This window comes from Apis cerana, linkage group LG6 (assembly GCF_029169275.1).
Source record: "Apis cerana isolate GH-2021 linkage group LG6, AcerK_1.0, whole genome shotgun sequence".
Taxonomy (NCBI): Eukaryota; Metazoa; Arthropoda; class Insecta; order Hymenoptera; family Apidae; genus Apis; species Apis cerana.
Genome location: NC_083857.1, coordinates 16,462,708 through 16,478,646, shown reverse-complemented (window position 1 = coordinate 16,478,646; position 15,939 = coordinate 16,462,708). Strand labels below are relative to the sequence as shown.

Sequence of the window (15,939 nt, the reverse complement as noted above, 5' to 3'; positions counted from 1 at the left end):
CATTATAATTATTTTTATAAATATTTTTTAGCATTTTATATTATTTCAAAATAAATTAATTTTTTTTTTTAATTCTGTTAACAGTCTCTCAGAATTTTCGGATGAAAATATGATGGATCCATATAATTTGGCAATTTGCTTTGGTCCCACATTAGTACCTGTTCCAGAAGATAAGGATCAAGTACAATATCAAAATCAAGTAAATGAACTCATCAAGAATATTATCACATTCTGCGAAGAAATATTTCCAGAAGACATTGGAGGTACTCAATATGAAAAATACATCAGTAGAGAACCTGATGACGTGTAAGTATGATATGTTAAAATTCATATTGTTAAAATTCTGTTTATTCTATCTATTCAATTTATAATTTTTTACCAAAATAAATTTTTAATGCAGAGATGTAGGAGACTCGCCGACAGATCAAGCCCAAGAAGATATGGATTCTGAGGTGTATCCATCCGAAGATGGTGAGTAATTGCTAGATATAGTTGATTAGTTGTCCGGAATCCAACAAAGCGCGATCTACGTTCGTTTTGTATATTCCCAGAATCAGAAAACCTTGAAGCCACAGCGCAATTCGATTTCAATGCAAGATCCGAAAGAGAGTTAAGCTTCAAAAAGGGAGATACCTTAACTCTATACACACAAGTCAGTAATGACTGGTGGCGAGGTGCCTTGGCCGGTAGAGAGGGGCTTATTCCCGATAAATATATAATGATCAAGATAAAGTAAGTGAGACTTAATCACGCAGTGGTGAATTATTTCCTTCGAGAATGCCTTCTATTGAATTTAGCGGCTAAAGTTAGTAAATCCAAAGGGAATGAAATTCGGACGAATTCAATTGTGCTTGCTTTTTAAAAGGAAAAGCTTCTTTAGGTTACAGATGCTTAGAGATCTCTGTTAGAGATGCTTGTTTATTTTAGTTTTCGCGAATGAATCTTTTTTCCTTTTTAATCCTTTCCATTTACTTAATTTTATCTTATATCTTGAATTTATTATTATTAAATTGACGTTAGTGAAAATATTCGGGATATGGATGATTTCTCTTCAAAATAGGATATTTCTTATGGAAAGAATTAAACTTGGAGTAAGAAAATATAGAGTTGTAATTAATTTTAATGCGTTAAGAAAATTTCTCCGCATTTATTCATTTCATTAATTTCAATTTCATCTTTACATGAAAATTTAATTTAAAAATTTAAGAAAAAATGTAATTTAAAAAATTTAATTGAATCATTTAATTTAAAAATATTTTGAATAATTTAATTTACAGAGATGTATATTAAGGTATAAATATAAATTTGCTATATTTCTTGATACTTTAAGTAAAATTTGTATTATTACTATTTATTAACATTTTTCTAAAAGAGAAAATAATAATAATAAAAAATATTCAATAAATGTTCCTCTCATGTGCTTACTAACATATTTCCAAGTATTCACAAATATTATCAAGTATTATATCATAAAATAATGAAATAATATTCTATTCTGTTCTAACAGGATTAATATTCGACACATTTTATAAACTAATGTTGCAATGATTTCATTTGTTTCATGCAATGTATATACATATTTATCATTAACAGTATTTTTATTTAAATTATAATAATGCTATTGACAAATAAAATATTCATTAATAATCTTCAAGATAATAATATGATAATAAAAATTCAGGAAATTATGGTTATTAATGTTTTTTATATAAATTAATATTGCGGAGAAAGTTTTCTAATACTATTATTATAAGATTATTATAAGTCAATATTTATTACAATTTGTTGCTTAATTCTTGAAGACATAAAGCTAAAGCTTCTTCATAAATCCAGGACTGCTTATCATGCAAATATATCCTTTTATTTTTTTTTAATATAATGCCATTTTATAAAGGCTTCTATTCTTTGTTTAGGGATGAAGAACGTGAAAAGGAACTCCTGAAATCGTCCAGCGAAGAATCAATGCGAAGAAGAACTTCTAGCTCTGCCGACAGTGTTCTTTCAAGTAACAATTCACCACTGATGGGACCATCCGGAAATCCAAATACTTGGCCTCCTGGTACTACATCTGATATGCAGTCTACCACGATCACAACAGAAAATAGCAGTAACAGCGGTGTTATCCCAGCAGTCGTGACAAATGTCCCTTGCATCTCATCAACACAACCAATCATCAGTCGAGAGGTACTGGAAACTACTGTTTAGTATAATTATTCGATTTTTTTCTTTTCATACATTCGTTTGCTTGTACATTTTCTATAATGCACTCGAAAGATTTTGAACTTTTATGCACAAGTGCATGGCTATTGTGCTATAATCTGTTTTCCTTAATGCAGTAGCAGCAAAGGAATGCACATACCGTTTTAAAAATGCAGATTTATTGCCTGTACATCACATACATCTAGAAAGCAGCATTGCTTTTCGTAAAACCACAATCTGTTATAAAATTTCTTATTTATTTAAATAGAAATACACGAAAATAATAATCATATGTTAATTAAAAGAACATAAATTTTATACATAAAAATTAGAATCATTATAATTTCTTCTTTATCCAACAAGTATTTTTTGATTTTTTTTTTTTAATTATTAATCTTGTTGGATTCATTTGATTGTAAACTTAAAATAGAAAACGTGAATTTAAGATTATGTTAAGTTTAATTTACTTCGAAATCTCAATTAGTTGTAATTATTTGTACGATATATTTGTAAATAAAATAGAAATATATACATGTTTGTTGCTGCATGTGCCTTGGTCTCTTTGTCTTGTGTCGCCTATGTCCTTTTTTTGTTGTCTTGCGTCATTTTTTTCTTTTTTGTAATGATTACAACTTTCAATGTTAATAGTTGGGATGGTTTTTCCAGATATACGTTTAGTCAGCTTTTAGTTGACAAGAAAAGTTTCACGTACATAGGTAGTGGGCGAAACGGACTAAAAACTGTTCGATAAAACTGCTGCCAAGTGTCGTGTGGTTCTGTCGTTTGTGTTTTTCGTTTCGTTGAAGGAGTGCCTCTGTTTAACAGTTCAGTTGGTTTGTGAATCCTAGCATTCTGTAAAACAATTTCAGTCTATAGATGAAACCAAAATGGAATGCTACTTGCAGAATCTACTTATCCAGCGGATATTCTTTTGGCTTTAGGTGAGTAAACAAAGTGTCTCACCCTCAGATCAGTTAATAATTAATTTTGTCGTTGACATCTGTAGACAGATAGGTATCAATACAAGGCTGTTGTCATGTTTACATGTTTGCCTGCTTGTATTCATCCTATTCATAGTCAGTTTTACGAGCAGTTTTTAATTCTATTTTGGTATGAATATTGATCTTATGCACTTCTTTTTATTCATTTCTTTATTTTTATATTAATGCATGCAGAAAGATTCACCTTAATCATATTATATCTTATACTCTTGTATACATGTTTGAATATTGCAAATTATTTTAGATAAATCTAAAAAGTATTCTAGATTAGAAGGTTTAATAATCAATTTTTTTTGTGAAATATAAAAATAAAGAAGATAGAAGAAAAAAATAATAAAATTGAATTTAAGATTTTTGAAAATTGAAATTTTATAAAATATTACTTTATCTTAACTATTTGAATGATTTATGTAAATTAAAAAAATTATGTAATTTACATAATAGGAAATCAATCAATGTCATTTACCAAAAATACCAAAAATTAATGAATTATTTTTATATATGATTGAAATTTGAAATATTATTTTAGTAAATAATATTAATAAAAATAAAAAAATATATATTAATAATTAAACAATTGTTAAATAATAACAATTCATTATTATTTATTTAATAATCACATTAAAAGTAAAAAATTCATTTGAAAATAATCATCTAAACTAGAATACAATATTGTTATTTATATTATAATTTTACTTTTTTTTAATGTACCAATTATTTTAATAAATAAAAAATTTTCTGTGTTAAATTAATAATTTGTATTTAGCATTTAATTAATTACTATTTTATTACATTGATAAATACTAAATTTTGTTATAAATATATTTTTATTATAGGTTCTTATAAATTATTAAATATAATTATGTATTATACAAAAAAATAACAGTTTTTGACAAAATTCCAGGGCACTACATAGCAATAACAACACAGAAAATAATTTACATTTCATTGCAACAAACATGGTTGGTAATTTGGAAAATATAGTTCCTTATTATAACAAGACATTTCATCATAAATGCTTTTTTAAAACGTCTATGTTACAATTTATAATTATTTCACACAATTAAATTACTTCCAGGAATGCGCATCTCGAATGGCAAAAGTATCAACACCAGAAAAAGAAAAACATATCTTCGTTACCGATCATCGTACAGATCCTATGTCAGTAATTATCACTAATAACACGGAGAATGAGAAGATATTAGAATTTAGTGAATCGTCACAACCACAACGTAACGAAGATAGCGAAGAGACAGAACGTATTTCTTTGATGAGCTTGGATAGTGGAACAAAGCGTGGAACAAGCAGGAAACAACATTGGAAATCTCAGAGTATGGGCGATACTGTACAACAAACAACGAATTCTGTTCAAACTAGCAACATTATCTCTCAAGAGGAGGAACCGCAGGAACAACCGACGTTTTCAGCAAATCGAGAGCTTTGGCAGAGACGAGCAACATCGCAGACGCAATTGAATCCACCTGCACCTCCAAATCATAAAATTTTTCGCACCTCTCAAGAATTCCGTGAAATGCGTCAAAAACATACACCAGATCTTGTAATGGATCTGCCGTTATCTGCACAAGATGCAAGCAAAAAATCAGCTTCATCAAGCAGTCTAAGCAGTTCTGATGAAGAAACTCCTACACAGCCATCTCGTACCGAAGCAGCCACATCGCCAACAGGGGGACCCGAATCTCCTGATATGAGTACAGCCGCAGAAAGATTTGCCAAACAAAACCAATGCACTTTAAAAAAGAATACTAAATCTAATCCAGATGCATCAAAATTGAAACGTGTAGAAACCGAACATGATCCCGAACAAGAATCGGAAGAAATCGTTAGATCGACTAGTTCTAATCAGATTTCAGATTCGATGTCCTTAAGATCACCTCTTCCACCACGTTCAACGCCTAAGATAGCGGCAAAATTTGCAGATATGCATTTAACAGGTGGTAGTCAGGTATCTTCGTTCAAACCACAAATAAAAGTGAAGCCAACAATCCTTAGAAAACCAGTGTTACCGTTCCCACATCCACATATGAGTCCCGAGCTCGCAAGGAAGATTGAAAAGCAAGCACAAAGTACTGAACAAACCAATTAATTGCTATTCAGGGTATCATAAAAAACAAAAGAGTTTTTAGCAGCGAAGAAATATTTATTTTCTATGATCCATGCGTGTTTGAGTAAGATTTCCAGACGCATAGATTTGCCACTGACTTTCCATTGACCAGTTACTCCGCCCAAATCGTAAGGACACGAAGTGTGTTAGTTACTGTACCCAAAAAGAAAGGAAAGCCGAACAGCATCACTCCTTAATATGAAACGAAACACATGAATTTAGTTGCATATGAAAGGTTTGATGCTATTCTCGGGCCAAGTTTATTTTTTCTACGACTATTTTCCATTTTCGCATAATTTTTTTACCAAATGACCCGCGAAACGATGTTTCTAGTCATCGAACGACGATTGAAAAACGATGCGAGAAATGTATGAGCGAGAAAATACATCGAAAAAACATTAAAAAAAAAAATTTCGAGGTTAAGCAGTTTTTCGTCGAAAGAGAGAGAGAGAGAGAGAGAGAGAGAGAGAGAGAGAGAGAGAGAGAGCGAACGAGAGAAAATAAAAACAAAATGATTTTGTACGTTGGACGATTTGTAATTTATTGCAAGGAATATTTCTTCTCAACGTGTTATCAGTCTGATATTTGCAACAAACAAATTTGATGTTCCTTTAAAAACGCACGCGAGTAAGTATGAGTTTAAAACAAAACAAAAAAAGCCTTTCCCAGAAGTTCGTTTTTGAGAATGAGTGAGATGGTTTTGGGATTTGAATTCCGAGTTATTATTATTACTATTATTTTTATTATTATTATTATTATTATTATTATTATTATCATCATTATTATCATTATTAAACGTTATTAACATGTCACGAACGTCTTTAATAATAATAATATGACAATGATGTTCGATATATTCATGAATAATAAGTGTACAATAATACACGAGTATTTAATGGTTCGACGTCAGTTCTAGATATGTACCAATAATTCTATTATGAAAAAAGAATTTAACGAAATCGGAAGAAAACGATATAACATCTCAACGTATTCATATTCTTCATTCCTATAATCATTAAAAAAAAACATTGTACTCGTTTATTAAATAATATGCATACAGTATACATGATACTATGTGCAAGTATTTTACAAATTATACTTTGAGTGGAAAAATCATTCGAAATGTGCTGTAAACATCGCAATCCGCTGAATAACGAATGATGCGAATCAGTTAAGATTGACTATCGTAATACTCTTTATAGTTACTGATTAAATATTAGTACGAAATATTATCACATTATACCCACCGCAATAAGAAAATACCAAAGCCAATGGATTATTGCCTTTTTTCCGATTGTATCATAATATTTGTTGAGTGAACATGACGCCAGATCTTCTGTTTTCTAACGATGCGTTCGTTTTTTTATATAGTTCACGGTAAGAGTTGTGCTTTTACAATCGTTTTTCTATAACTATTCTCAAGCTAAATTGTTAGTTTCATGAGAATGCAGTATAATTTAATGTATAATTTAATGTTGTTATATATTTATATCAATGTGACCCTTTGTCCTATACTGAAGCCTAATTTGACTATTTCGTTACGGTTACTGATATTAACTTCAATAAAAGAACTTGCAGGCTGTATTGACCGTTTGTGCAAAAACCTAATTATATTTCTAAATTTAACTTATATAGATTTTATGGTAAGTAAATTTTTAATATTCTTTTTTATTTTATTGTTATTTATTTTAAAAATAATTCGATGAATTGGTAAATTAAATTGAATTGTGATATTTATGTTTTATAAACTTAGGTATAAATATAAATTTATTAATATATAATATATATATTATATATTATATATTATATATTAATTTCTTTTTTTTATCTGGGTATTCGAATATTCAAAATATCGATTATAAACTTGAATTTGATTTCAAAATATTAAAACGGAGATATTTAGATATTTAGATACTTATACTATATTTATAATATCTGAGAAGAACTATGACAAATTCCTCGAATTATGTAGTATAAAAAGAATATTTAAATAATAAATCCATTTTATAGCTAATTCTATATTTATTATATATACTATTACATTATATTAAGATTCGTTATATCATTTATTGTAACAAAATATTTTAAATATTATATTTTAAATATTATTTTATAAATTCGCGGGAGATTGAAATAACTAAATTATACTTAATATATTTTTAAATTGAAGTGAAAATTCAAACATTGTTGCCAGATTTTCGTTACTTTAGTTTGTATAAAGTAGGCTGTGATTATGGAATCGTTCATTTTCGACTCATGTTTTAAAAATATTCTACACATAGCGAATTCAGTAGTTTAAACAAATAACGAAATTTTGTATACTTTCACTTCACAAAATTCGATATAGAAAAATATTCTAAAACAATAATTTTTCCTACATCAGTATCTCTAGCGCGAAATACGAACGAGGAAAAATATATTTATATTTAATAGAAATAAATACAGCTGATATATCAGCTAATGTCAGTTGTACATATGTGTTCTTTGTAAAATGATAAAAATATATTGATTTACAGGTATGCATATTTAGAACATTTTTTTATAATTGGCATATTAAATATTTATATTTATAGTTGATATATTTTTCTCAAATTCAATTGTTATATTTTTGACATTATTGCTTGATTTCGTTAAAAATGTGGTTAGTTTTCGATAATTACTATAACTTATTGTATTATTTGCAGGTGAACAAATAAAAGAAATTATTAAAAATATAATGTTAATTATTATAATCTGAAAATATATTAACTAGTCGAACGAAGTCACTGCCTTTAACGCGATTCTTTGAACAAATTTATTTGTCATTTAAACATATTTTATTTTAATATTTTCAATGCTGACGAACAATAAAGATTTTCAGACATGGAAATTGATGAAATTATAAGAGATATCTTTGGGCCAGAAGTATTTTTAGAGCCTAATGATACAAAATTTAGCAAAGAAAATGAAAAGTCTTCAAGGTATTTTTAACAATCTTATTTATTTATGAATGAATTAAAATAATGGTTTTTGAAATATATGTATTAAAATTTTAGAGTGTCACATAGTTTAGATTTGATAAATAAATATATTGAAAGTACCCTTTTAAAAGATGCTCCGGTAAAAGATATACGAGACAGTAGAATTGGTAGAATTGGACCAGATATAGTTCGATTTGATGTATCATCACGTCTTGGACTATTTTCAATTTCTCCTGATAGACTTACTGTTAATGCTAGAAGTAATTTTAGTACAATGAGAGCAAATACAGCAGTATATCAAGGAAAATGGTTATATGAAATACAACTTGGAACCAAAGGTCTTATGCAAATTGGTTGGAGTACAGTTAATTGTAAATTCACTCAAGAATCTGGAGTTGGTATGTTATTGATATTTATAATATTTATTGATAATATAATTTGGAAATATTTAACTTCATTTTATTAAAAAAAATTTAAGTAGTTATTGATATAATTTTATTTAATAATATCTTTTAATTTTAAAATGCATTTAATGTAATACCTTTTTATTAGGAGATACTATTAATTCATATGCTTATGATGGAAATCGTATTAGAAAATGGAATGTAGCTACATATTCATATGGAGAATCATGGCTTGCAGGAGATATTATTGGATGTGCAATAGATTTAGACAATGGATATGTTGATTTTTATAGAAATGGTAGACATTTAGGACGAGCATTTGAAAATATATCAATGGGTACTGGATTTGCATATTTTCCAACAGTCAGTCTTGCATTAAAAGAAAGTTTAACAGCCAATTTTGGATGCACACCAATGCATTATCCTTTAGAAGGATATGAACCACTACAAGCAGTTCCAAAACAAGAAATACATCAAGCTAAGCTTTTATTTAAATGGTTTTCAAAAATAATAGAACAGATAAATACAAGACAGAATATGAATAAAGAAATTATGTTGTCTGATGAAAATATGAGTGTAAAGGCCTATTTAATGTGTCTTTCAAATTGTATTTTAAAACATATAGGACCTTTAGTTGCAATACCATATATTACAGAAGATATTTTAGTTCCTTTCATGCAACATATTTCTGAATCAAAAACAAATTTTACTTCTTTATTATCAACTTGTTTAGATTTATTATGGACATTTCTTGAAGAGCATGAGATCAAAATATGTTTGGAAACTATCGTCTTTTTTTTATTATCTGCATTCAAACATGTATCTTATTTATCTGAATATTTTGATCAGTGTAAAAGTATTCTTCTTTTAACAAAAATTTGTCAACATATATTGACGCGACAATATTTACTACAACATTTACTTTTTGATCAAGTAAGGCTTCCAAATTTCTTGAATGTTAAACCACCAGATAGGAAAGGATTAATTGATATAGTCAGTAATGTATGGTGGGAAACAGATCCTGTAGATTTAACGATTGAAGCTAATAAGGAAAGTTACATGGAAGCATGTCAACAAATTAAAGCTACAATCTCTGGTATAATTAATAAATAAATATTTTTGTAATATAATATTTCCTGTTTTATATTATTGTATTTATATTTTGCAGAATTAGAAACATTGCAAGTACAATTATTAGTAATTCTTCTTGATAATTCTGATGGAAATGAAAAGAGACCAACTTCAAGAACTATATTTTTAAAGAAATTTAAACGTTTTGTACCTATAGCAAATAATGTAAGTTAGAAGACTGATAAATTGTTCATGAATAAATTACTCTATGTAGCATTATGTGTTTAGTCAGTATTTCTACAGAGAATAATCAATAACTTCAGAATTCGGCACCGATTACACTATGTTGCATTTATCGACTTCTGGTTGCATTCAGAATTTTATGGGATGCTGAAGTTGGAACATCTCCTATTTATGTGCCTTGCAAGTAAATTTCCATTAAGTATATTTATAATATTTTATATAGTTAATATTATATGCATTTTATTGATTGAATATTTTATTAATCTTTATATAATTTAATATTTTTTATTTAATATTAATTCATCTAATAATTTATAAATTAAAATAAATAGGGTATTTTACGATGGATCAATCGATTACTTGGGAATTGAAAGGCTGGGTGGTGTAGTATCTCATTTAAACAAGTTGCATAGGAATGAACTAGTACAGATATTAGGTCCTGAACATGAAGCAATTGTTACAACGGAACAAACTCAAGATTCATCTAATTCATATACTAGAATGGCACTCGTTCGAGTGATAAATATGAATCCATTAGATCAAGGAAGATCAATAATTCTTGATACGGCACCATTACCCGTAAATATTGTAGATTCGACTACATCTTTGCTTGAGCTACTTGATAGTATTATTTTATTCTACCATCTAGTAGCAAAAAAGCCATTAGCAAAAGTGGCTTTTCTTAGGAATAGCATGTTAGAATATATTTCTGCTAGTCAAGATTTAAAAATACGACTAGGAGAAGTTACAAAAAAAAAAAACGTTGAATCTGAGACAGTTCAACAAGAATTGTCTAGATCAATAAATGTTTTTAATACCAAATTAATAGAACAGGGAAGACATATGGCCTGGATTCGTGCTGCTGTTTATTCAGAAGAGAAACAATTATTATTAGCATGGCTTCTAAAAGTGGTAACATTGACTTTAATGAATGCTAGTTTAGAAGGAAATATGTTTAGTTTTGTACCAGACTTTTATTTGGAAGCATTAGCTGATTTATGCGTTGGTTTACGAAATCACATGCATCCAACAGCACATATTGAAAAAATTCCAGATTATCAAGAAATGTTTTTAACCATAGCTAAATTTCTTTGTGATCATTTTATGGATCCTCGTATAGTAAATGTAGATTCAAAGAGCACATTACTTTTGACATTGGCTGGATTTGTATTCAATCCACTTACATTAGAAGCTATGGAAAATGTACCAGAAGAAAGTCGAATGAAATTGGTTACAAACTTATTAAAATCATATAAAAATAGGGCATGGGCCGAATCGAATTGGATTTTAGTCAGATTTTGGCAAGGTAACGGTTTTGCCTTTCGATATGACAGAAGCCCGCATCTTTTGAAAAAAGGTGGATCAAAATCATTTCAACAAGAGTCAATTTCTCAACCTAGAAGTATGTAATTTTTGTTTTCAGTAAATGCCTTAAAAATTGGATGATCAGTGAGTTTACTGATCTCCGTTCTTTAGAACCATGTCCATCCATTATATACCAAGGCCACATAAGGGATGTGTTATTAGAAAATCTGCAAGATACAACGGCGTTCTTAAATTCTTTACTAAATCTATTAAACTGGACTTTTTCGGAATTTATTGGAATGGTGCAAGAGATCCATAATGTTTCATCAAGACCGGAAAGAGTTTTCATTGAATCTAGACAATTAAAAATTTGCGCTACATGTTTTGATTTAACGATTTCATTGTTGAGAGTTTTGGAGATGATCATCACGGTGGTTCCAAATATTTTCAATAATGCATCACAGTCTTTCAGTGAAAATCTATTGTTCAGATTGTGCCAAGTATATGTTCCTAAGTTATTTTTATTGTTGTATTTTATTTAATATATAATTATCATTATATTTTTTTTAGCTACTTTGTCAAGTTTTAAACAGAATCAGTTCACAAACTAGTTGTTTCCGACATGTTGTATTATTGGAAATTCCAGATTTAGAATCTGTAGATCATTTTCCAATACTTGCAGCTGCTACAGGTATTTTATTTGCTTTACTGAATGAAGATATGATCAACTTTAAATGTAAGTATTTGTTTTAATTGCGACATAAATGACATATATTCTTATTAGACTTAATAGAACTTAATAGAAATCAAATATGAATATTATTAGCAAAATACGAAAAGGAGGTACCAAAGATTACTCAAACTTTATTAATAGAACCAAGTTTTCAAATGAGCACTCTATATTTCTTGTTAGGAGATTCAAAACATGAAGATAAGCAGGAGCGAAATATAAAAAAATTTTCCTTTTTGAATTGTAAGTACAAATAAGTATTTATTTTGATGTTTAAAATAATTATGAAAAATATATTTTCATGTAACTTTTTAAAATGAAATTTTTATAGATCCAAATGATGTAACAGAGGAAGAAATAAAAAAAGTGAAAGACATGATTGAATATTTAGATGAATGTCGTATTATTTTGCCAAATTCAAAAATTTCTAGCGATAATGGTGATACTTGTACAATATGCTATGCACAACCTATAGCAGTAACTTTTAAACCTTGTAATCATCAAACATGTCGTATTTGTATTGATCGACATCTCTTAAACAACAGATCATGTTTTTTCTGTAAAATAACAATTGAAAAAGTTGTAGATCTTTCTGGTAATATATTACACGACTTTACTCAAGATAGTATATCTTCAAATTAATCCATGAAAATGTTTTGATAAATATATATTACGAATTATAGTTTTTTGTGAAAATAATTGTAAAAATAAATTTCTTGTAAAAATTATAACACATTTTGAAGAAAAGTAAACAAATTGTATAAAATTTTATGCATAAAATTTCATTTATTTAATATTATTTTTTTTTCAAAAGTTTATAGATACAATACAAAAATAAAAGATTACAAATTTTAGTTTTTAAAAGTTTTTTGTTATAATACAATAGACAATATAACAATAAAATTTGTATATATATCAGTCTTTCTGATTTTCTATAATAATTATTGATATTAATGATAATTAAGATAATATATCAATATCTGTTAAAATATTTATCTAAATCACAAGATAGTGATAAATCACAAGTATAATGAGCAAAATTTTAAAAAGTTCCTTTACTTATAAAAAGTGTAGGAAAATATTTTTACATAAAATTTTCTTATAACATAGATTGAAATATACTAAGTACATAAATTTTTTTTTAAATGTCTAAAACCAGTAACTAATGGAATTGTTTTAGATGTTATACTTAAATCTTCTATTGTTTCTACAAATATAATTCCAGATACAAATGCACCAAGTGCAGTGATAAAAACTGCAAAAAATATTAATAGTCGATCTTTGTTTAGATGTAATTCTGAATCTTTTAAAAGTATACATTGAAACAAACAAATGCCTGGAAAAATAAAAATAAAAGCTGCCGATAAGACTCCCAATAAATTAATAACTGGCGAAATGTCTGGTACCAATATCGCAATTATTAAAGATAGTATATACCAGATCAATGTAATAAAAACTCTAAATTTAATAGTTATATTAATGTCCATTCCCAAAAGACTTAAAAGAGCATCACGACCACAATATAAAATAATTGGATATGTAGTAAAATTTTTAATTGCTATAAATATAATGCCTAAAGTAAGAATTATACTTTTATCTGTATATTCTTGAAGAATATCACTGGGCACTTTATCAATACCAAATGTTGCATATCCAGAAATACCAACCACTGTATAAATGGTAAAACAAATAATCATGCTTACTATAGCACATAATGTAAACTTACGGAGATTTCGCTCTTTCATGCAAGCATACATTGGTATTGCTGTCATATGACTCTGTAAATATAATATAAAAGTAATATAATTAAGATTTATTTATAAAATCAAAATTATTTTGTTTCTTGTATCTTTATAATAATAATAAAAATATAATACCTGATATGCAAAACAAATTAATGGAATTATTTGAAGTGCTTCAAGTTTATTGTCTGGCCATATTTTCATAGGATTAGGAGATTCAGTATAAGTAAAACTTTTGTAGACTATCAATAATGCTACATATAAAATAGTTATGCATCCAATAGAACTAGTATAGCTTAAAATATTCAATCTTTTGAAAAAGCATAAAGGTAATATAAATAAACTACATGTTATAATTGTGACAAATGTTCTGGATAAATACCTAAAATATTAATTTTACTGATAAAAATCAATATTAATAAATATATTAATATTCATTAATATATTAATAATTAATAATATCTTGATAATAAATATATTTTTTAAATATATATTTTGATTTTTCAATTACCATGTGTGACAATAATCAAGTCCATAATATGTTGATAAAACTCTATCAAATTGATCACCAATAACAATTAAAAATGTTAAACAACATCCAAAACTATATATCATAATACAAAAAGCACATAAAAGAAATGATTTTTGTCCATAAAAATTAGCGAACATATCTTGCATACAATAGGTATTTGTAATGTCACTACAATTAGCTAAAATTATAAGAGTAGTAGTGATAAAAACAAGTAGAACAAGTTGTACACTAATAGATGTAACCAATCCCCCAGCTTTGTCAAAGGCTTGTGGAAAATTTAAAAGGCCTGCACCTAAAGTAGCATTGACAATTAAAAAAATTGTACTTATTACATTGGTTCCTGTAAATAATATAAACAATTCTTAAAATATATAAAATGTTTATTTTATTAAATTTTAAAATATTATAATATACAAAATGAATTAAAAATTATATTATTTTTGTTCTGTTAAAAATATATAATATTATTATAAAAACAAAATTTACAATCAAATATTATAAGTGTAATAAATAAATTAAATAACAAATTAATGATATATTTATCATATTATTATTATATATTTGAATAATCTAAAATTAAATTAAAGAAATAAATATAAAACATAAATTACCTGATCGGTTATTATTTCGATTATTATAAATAGATGAAGGACTTGGTGCAGTACATAATAACATATCATTACTAATAAGTTGTTCCATATCTCCTGTTAAACAATTCATGTTTGATGATTAGAAACTGAACGGTTATTTTTGGTTGACAATCTATTTAGTTTTTATCTAAAATGATATGTTTTTTTTAAGAGAAAACAAAATATTTATTAATAATATTTATAATTTAATGATTACTTTAAAAGTTATTTCAGAAAGATTATTGTAAAATTATTATAAAAAGATTCAATATGTTATTTTATTGGGATGATTGATAATTTTATTAATTGTAAGAAATATTTGTATATTTATTTTATTCACATTTTAGTGATGAACAAGATTGCTAGCATATGGAACAAAATGGCCGGCAGTGATGTATTATGTATATCATGTGACTTCGTGATAGAAGAATCATTGTAATCGTTAAAACGACAATTTATTCGATATAGAGTATTTCTTCTCCATTATTTTAATGTCCTATATCATATATGTTTTCTGTCAGCCATTTTGTATGTATGCATGCTGGCAACTTTCATCAGTGAATTTCAAACTTTTTAAATTTTAAATTAAATTATTAGATCCGTATGATGGCGCTGTATTAACTTTGTTGAAATTTAAACACTTGTTAGATAATAAATTATAATACTGTAGATATTCTTTTTTAGTTATAATTAATTAAAAGATAAGCATATATTAAAAATTATTATTTTTTAAAATAATATTATAAACACATGAAATTTTTTAAAATTTTGCCCTTTAAAAAATTTTTGTGATATAATAGAAATAAAATATTAAAAATTTTGTTTTTAAATAATTTTTCGAATGTAATTTTTCATATATTCCAATTGAAATTTATTAATGATTAAAACTAAAAACACATTATAAATAATTAAAATCTTATTAAAAACATTGAAAAATATAATTATAAATTTTTTTTAATTCAATTGAATAAATATGTGAAAAGTAATAAAAAAGATATAAG

The 15,939-nt window shown here is 26.6% G+C and overlaps 3 protein-coding genes across 34 annotated transcripts in view; 2 read left to right on the top strand and 1 right to left on the bottom strand.

Moving 5' to 3' along the window:
- LOC107999143 (SLIT-ROBO Rho GTPase-activating protein 1) overlaps positions 1 to 5,834 on the top strand; it is a 36,302-nt gene extending 30,468 nt beyond the window's left edge. For all 28 annotated transcript variants that reach the window (XM_062076843.1, XM_062076830.1, XM_062076837.1 and 25 more), the window contains 5 exons: positions 85 to 306; positions 401 to 471; positions 552 to 732; positions 1,914 to 2,184; positions 4,279 to 5,834. In XM_062076843.1, the coding sequence (XP_061932827.1) occupies positions 85 to 306; positions 401 to 471; positions 552 to 732; positions 1,914 to 2,184; positions 4,279 to 5,304 (1,771 nt within the window). In that variant the 3' untranslated portion in view covers positions 5,305 to 5,834. The remainder of the gene's footprint in view (positions 1 to 84; positions 307 to 400; positions 472 to 551; positions 733 to 1,913; positions 2,185 to 4,278) is intronic.
- Positions 5,835 to 7,399: 1,565 nt separating this feature from the next.
- LOC107999162 (E3 ubiquitin-protein ligase RNF123) lies at positions 7,400 to 12,801 on the top strand. The gene is made up of 11 exons (XM_017058844.3): positions 7,400 to 7,838; positions 8,007 to 8,282; positions 8,358 to 8,680; positions 8,835 to 9,782; positions 9,855 to 9,982; positions 10,081 to 10,184; positions 10,333 to 11,402; positions 11,477 to 11,805; positions 11,876 to 12,041; positions 12,132 to 12,278; positions 12,367 to 12,801. Exons 2-11 carry the CDS (start codon positions 8,185 to 8,187, stop codon positions 12,675 to 12,677), a joined length of 3,624 nt encoding a protein of 1,207 aa, XP_016914333.1. The 5' UTR covers positions 7,400 to 7,838; positions 8,007 to 8,184; the 3' UTR covers positions 12,678 to 12,801.
- A 274-nt stretch (positions 12,802 to 13,075) lies between these two features.
- Positions 13,076 to 15,576, bottom strand: LOC107999161 (sodium-coupled neutral amino acid transporter 7-like). Of its 5 annotated transcripts, none has more exons than XM_062076859.1 (5): positions 15,156 to 15,576; positions 14,921 to 15,013; positions 14,289 to 14,649; positions 13,913 to 14,159; positions 13,076 to 13,813 (listed from the first exon to the last, which is right to left on the bottom strand). In XM_062076859.1, exons 2-5 carry the CDS (start codon positions 15,006 to 15,008, stop codon positions 13,157 to 13,159), a joined length of 1,353 nt encoding a protein of 450 aa, XP_061932843.1. In that variant the 5' UTR covers positions 15,009 to 15,013; positions 15,156 to 15,576; the 3' UTR covers positions 13,076 to 13,156. The 5 variants fall into 5 exon arrangements, with proteins under 5 accessions (XP_061932843.1, XP_028523164.1, XP_016914330.1 ...); XM_028667363.2 differs by having other exon boundaries at positions 15,279 to 15,576; XM_017058841.3 differs by having other exon boundaries at positions 14,921 to 15,086; positions 15,156 to 15,573.
- Positions 15,577 to 15,939: the final 363 nt, after the last annotated feature.

Coding starts and splice junctions, on each gene's coding strand:
- LOC107999162 (XM_017058844.3), top strand. CDS start 8,185: ATGGAAATTGATGAAATTATAAGAGATATCTTTGGGCCAGAAGTATTT. Junction 8,283..8,357: donor GAAAATGAAAAGTCTTCAAG/GTATTTTTAACA, acceptor TTAAAATTTTAG/AGTGTCACATAGTTTAGATT. Junction 11,806..11,875: donor TATTGTTCAGATTGTGCCAA/GTATATGTTCCT, acceptor TATTTTTTTTAG/CTACTTTGTCAAGTTTTAAA.
- LOC107999161 (XM_062076858.1), bottom strand. CDS start 15,029: ATGAATTGTTTAACAGGAGATATGGAACAACTTATTAGTAATGATATG. Junction 14,650..14,920: donor TCGAAATAATAACCGATCAG/GTAATTTATGTT, acceptor TATTATTTACAG/GAACCAATGTAATAAGTACA. Junction 14,160..14,288: donor CTTGATTATTGTCACACATG/GTAATTGAAAAA, acceptor TTAATATTTTAG/GTATTTATCCAGAACATTTG.